At 42.7% G+C, this 5271-nt stretch overlaps 1 protein-coding gene across 3 annotated transcripts; it reads left to right on the top strand.

Moving 5' to 3' along the window:
- Nucleotides 1–281: 281 nt before the first annotated feature.
- On the top strand, nt 282–3247 carry LOC119340876. Of its 3 annotated transcripts, XR_005164734.1 has the most exons (5): nt 282–514; nt 601–840; nt 1367–1630; nt 1737–1891; nt 3077–3247. XR_005164734.1 is itself a non-coding variant. In XM_037612777.1 (4 exons), the coding sequence occupies exons 1-3, from the start codon at nt 486–488 to the stop codon at nt 1581–1583; spliced, it is 480 nt and encodes a 159-aa protein (XP_037468674.1). In that variant the 5' UTR covers nt 282–485; the 3' UTR covers nt 1584–1630; nt 1737–2074. The 3 variants fall into 3 exon arrangements, 2 of the variants coding, with proteins under 2 accessions (XP_037468674.1, XP_037468673.1); XM_037612777.1 differs by lacking the exon at nt 3077–3247 and having other exon boundaries at nt 607–840; nt 1737–2074; XM_037612776.1 differs by lacking the exon at nt 3077–3247 and having other exon boundaries at nt 1737–2074.
- The last annotated feature ends 2024 nt before the right edge of the window (nt 3248–5271 follow it).

Below are 5271 nucleotides of genomic sequence, written 5' to 3'. Positions count from 1 at the left end.
CGAGTTAGGGGCAGAAATGGAAATGTCCCAAAATATTTGTTTACTTACTACATTTGATGACAAATCACAAGATAACTTTCTTGTCGCATATAGCACATGTTTCAGGGACGTGGAGTAATTGAGCACGAGCTCAGATGAGCTCTTTATCTAGGTCGTCGGTTAGACCTCGAAGATCTGTGCCACGGTTATATAGGCGCGCAGGTGGTCATTCAGAAAATCGAGTACTGTAGCAAAATACCTACGCAGCACGCTTGGGTGGTGGGCCATCACTGCCGGGCATAGTGGACGGCCGTCGGTCTCTTCCGTGCTGAGCCGTGAATCAGAATCCGTGTCCCCGTCTGATCCGTGGACCAGGAAATTCGATTTCCGTGTAGTGGTGACAGGAACAAATTGAAGGCAGGATCGAGTCTTCTCGGCTACGGCGTCGGTCATTTGGAAGCTGGAGACTCCGGGACAGGGGCAACTAGCGCCGCCGGCAAGCTGCCATGGATTTTCTGATGCAGCCAATCAGCAGGTACGTGGATCTTAGCTTTTTCCGGCGATGTTGCCTCCATTTTTAGCCCTCTCATTAGCTGATCCAGAGGATGGATTTGTTGTAAGATTCAGATCCAGTCTGCTTGAGGAGGTAGGGGATAGCTTGGTGCCGGCTCCTGTGGCTGTCAATCTGGAAGTGGCACCGAAGGCGGAGCGGGAGGCGGCGCAGCAGCTGACGGTGGATAGCGGCGAAGCACAAATCTTGTTGGCGGAGGAGGTGGCGGCGAACAGAAGGGAGGGCTCGCCGCCAACGTCGGAGCTGTCGACGGGGAAGATGAATCCCCAAGCACCAGGGTGGAACAAAAGGTTGGTGAAGTAGTAACTTTGCCTTACATTAGATATTCTGTGACTTCAAAATGAAAGTAGAAATGACTGGATAAATCATGTAGTTAGAGCAAGTGTTGATTCAGCATTAATAAATTTCCTGATGTATGTGCCTGTGTTTGCACGCTGATTTGTTCTATGCATTCACAAAATTCAGGCATCTATAGTCTCTGAAAGTACAAATGCGGGCTGATTACTCTCTCTAGTGAAAATATTTCTGATTTATTTTCTGGTGGTTGTGGACTGTTTGCTCCATGCATTTAGAGATACTATATGAGCTCCTGTGTTTTCAGGCTGGTCTGCAGTAAGGAAATTACTAAATTATGTACTGGTGTTTGCAGTATGCTTGGTGTCTGCATTTTGAAAATTCATAGTATATGAGCCTGTGTTGGTAGACTGATTTCTCACTGCGATTAGAAAAAAAATTCATGCTATATGTGCTCTGTTTTGTACATTGATTGCTTTATGCAGTTAGAAATTTCATGATTTGTGTTGCGTGTGTTTGCAGGCTAAGGGTTGGTGTTGCTGCCCCCATCAGAACACCGTGCCCACCTCGTGCGAGTGCGTTTGAGAAGGCAGTCAGGTGTTTCGCGAAGAACCCATCTGAAAATGTGATCACACCGTTTCTTAACGGTACTTTCGACTCTGTGGCCGAGGTGTATGACTTCTACAACTTGTTTTCGTGGGAGAAGGTTTTGGCATCCGGTATGGCAAGAGATGGCTAAATGTCAAGAGGACAGAGTGCATGCAGGAGATAGTTTGTGGGTGCTCGGTTAGTTATTAATTTTGCTGTTGGTATTTTGTGTTCAGTAATTCAGTTATGTTTGGGTGTACTTGCAGTGTTGGTAATTGCTTAAAGTGTGTGAACATTTCTGCAGGGTAAAGCTGGGGTCGACAACACAAGGTCTTGAGTGCCCTGCTCTGGTTAGACTTTTACGAGCAGAGGATAACAGGTGGTACATTGTACCACATAGAGACAATCAGAAATCTCGACGGGGGAAATGAACCCTCAAGCGCCAGGATGGTCTAAGAGGTTCGTTCTGATTTTGCACGGAACAAATCTCGCGTTGGTGTGTGTGGTCTTGCTTGTGTTGCTTGTTTATTTATTAATTTGGGATACTTAGTAAACAATGTTTATCATACGGATGCAATTACCAATATGATAAATTGTGCAATCAATCCATTTGGCATGACAAAGGTGATGTTGAGATATGTATGGGCTATTGGTTGGTAGAAATTCAAAAATAGTAATGTTCTTACTAGTTTTTGCGCCATGTTAGTAAAGCGTGACGGATGTGCAAGCATTTAGAAGTTTGACAATAACATATATGATACTGTCGGCTGTGAAATAATGCTGCATGATATGAATCATTTTTAGTACAGTTTTTACTGCTTTTGCGACATTTTAGGAAAATCTAATCGAATGTGCAAGTAGTTCAGAATTTTGATAATAACGTGGATGATAGTGTGCACTTACCTCCCATCTGTGAAAATAAAGTTACATAGTATGATTCATACTCTGGGTGATTTCTGGTTTACGGAACAATTGTCTGAACTCTTTTTGGAAGAGTTATAGTTTCAGGCTCATGATAGGAGCTGGTGGCACCCAGCAGGGCCTTTTGTCTGTCTTGCCTGAGTGCTTTCAATAAAGAAGTGATGGGTTTTGCTGAGAACCCCTCAGGCAATGTCATTGTCCTGAAACCGGGTATAAGTTGACGGGGTATTTCTCGCCATATGTTGTGGATGTGGAGGAGCGAACACTGTTTGTCATTGATCCTTGCAAGACATCTGGCTAGGACGATGACATGCACATTAAGCATGAGGCCAATGCCAAACTGGTGCTTGATAGTCTACGTGAATGTATTCATGCAAAACATTGCAGGTTGGCACATGCCGGTAATGGGGTGGAGCATAACATACAACTACGGCATGCATGAGAGATGTGAGATTTAAGTGCTTATGGCCCATGATGCTTTTATCCCTTGCCGATATTTTGTGGACGGCGATTGGACACTTGCCGTGCACCATATTCTATGGCAGTGAGGATAGTTGGGTGGATCCGTGTATGTCTTTCACTACATCCGTGAGTACAATGGTTTGTACCTGGAAAGTCAGATAACAAGGGTGAGCTGCAGCACTGCAGTGAGGATAGCTCTATTCTGAACGATCAAATTGGCCCTGAAGTTGTTTTCTGACAATTGTTGGTTGTATGCTGCAGCACTGCCTTGCATACCTCTGAAACTTGATTGCATATGAGGTGATTTCGATGAAAGGAAATAAGGGTGAGCTCCAAGCTTCATGATCCAAGTTCTGTTCTACTAGATTGGTGGTCTGCTGGAGTCTAGATGGTATCATTTTGGTTTTTGGTATGCGTTTCTATGGCAATGTATTCAGGACTACTCGAGCACGACATATTAGGTGTATTCTGATGCATTGGGTTAGTTGCTTAGTGCACCTCTTGCTGAGTGCGGATAAAAGCTTATCAGCAAACTTAATCATGTCCAGTTGCATGTACCCCCGCGCTGTGCTCAGGTGAGATAGGCAACGGGCGTTTGCTCTCTTAGGATGGCTATGCCATTTTGGACCTAAAATTTTCAGAACGAGATTAAGTATGTTGTTGCCGTAGAGAAAGCCGTGATGCATGGTTCAAAAAATTAGATATGCTAGTTCCGCTGTTGTAAATCCAGGTGATAACGCTGTCGCCGCAATCTGGGTAGGGACTGAGAGGCAGGATGTCGCTGGCCGACCCCGACCCCGCCGGAGGCATGGGCTGCGGTGGAGACCAGCAGGGACGATGAGGAGAAAGTCATGGCGTGAAGCAACTTGCGGCTCTTGGGTTTGAATCAGGACAGAGTGCTAGGTGCCGCCGGCGGTGATTTTCCTTTCAACCAATCTTGCGGCGGGAGGGGGGGTGGGGGCAGTAAATTTGCAGCTGCAAATGGACGGCGTTAGGCTAGGCTGCAATCGAGCCGTGGCCCATATCGTAAGTGGGCATCTGTGCGGGTGGATTTTTAACGGCAACTGTTTCACTTACGAGCCGACATCGGTGGGCCAGCGTGCAGACTTTACGAAAAGTACGGATCGCTATACATAGTTATATACCACGGGAGGTTTGAATCTAGATGTGAATAGGCGACCGAGATAAAGAGCACATTTGAGCTCGGGCTTAGATAGGCACTTCCGATGTTTCACTACTCAAATTGAAGACCTAAAAACATAGCCCGACTTATATTCTTGTATGGAGGGAGTATGACACTAGTATCCTTTTTCTCCTCAATTAATACTATGACATGTCTACAATATGACTATTTTTTAAGAGAAATAATATGTGTAGTTAACATTGCTTGAGGCTGCATGATATTGAATTAAATACTCCACTATGAGTATCATACAATGCAACCTAAGTGAAAAAGACGATGTGGCACTATAACTAATGATGAGAGAGGTGTTAGCAACAAAGGCAAATGTTGAGCGGGGAACAAATTTCATAGTTTGCAACGCTATTATATTAGGGCACTCGTTTTCCTCAAAAATAGAGTTTGCCGGTGTTTTAGTGCGGATTGAAATTTAAGCAGACGATGTTGAGGAATAAACCTATGATACAATATCATAGCGAACAAAAATGATAAAATTGAATGCAAAAATGAATCTGATACAAAACCTAGATTCTGTAAATTAACAAATAAGATGACACTATGATACTCCCTTCGTTTTTATTTACTCCACTAAATCGATACCATTAGTTTCATCATTGATTATATTTCCACCAAGTTTGTAAAAAATATATTAGCATATACAACACTAAAAATACCATTAGATTCATCATTGAATATATTTTCACACCACATAGATTTTTTATTGTAAATGTTCAAATTTTTCTACAAAGTTAATCAAACCTTATAAAGTTTTAATTCAGTCAAAGCCAATAGTAATTAAAAATGAAGGGATCATTAGATTATGATGCATTCTAGTACTCCCTCCGTTTTTATTTACTCTGCATATTAGAGTTGACTAAATTCAAACTTCATAAAGTTTGATCAAGTTTATAGAAAAGAATATAAATATTTACGATAACAAATATATATGACGAGAAAGTACGTTCAATAATGAATCTAACGGTATTGATTTGTTATTGTACATGTTAATATTTTTGTCTATAAACTTTTTCGAAGTTTGTAAAACTTGACTTTGACCAAAGCTAATATGTGGGATAAATAAAAACGGAGGTAGTACATGATACCACGCATTCTGGAGGTCTAATAGCTAATCCTAAAATCAGTCTACTCCTACTTGTATTAACCGTGTTCTAAGTGAGTCAGTGCGCGTCGTCAGCTCTTTAATATATTCCGCACCCAAAACGGGATCCTTTAGTTGGCGGACAGGAGCACCGCTCACCGCATCAAAACGACGCGC

This window comes from Triticum dicoccoides, chromosome 7B (genome assembly GCF_002162155.2).
Source record: "Triticum dicoccoides isolate Atlit2015 ecotype Zavitan chromosome 7B, WEW_v2.0, whole genome shotgun sequence".
Taxonomy (NCBI): Eukaryota; Viridiplantae; Streptophyta; class Magnoliopsida; order Poales; family Poaceae; genus Triticum; species Triticum dicoccoides.
The sequence above is the reverse complement of the archived record's forward strand: the minus strand, read 5'-3'. Positions and strand labels throughout refer to the sequence as shown.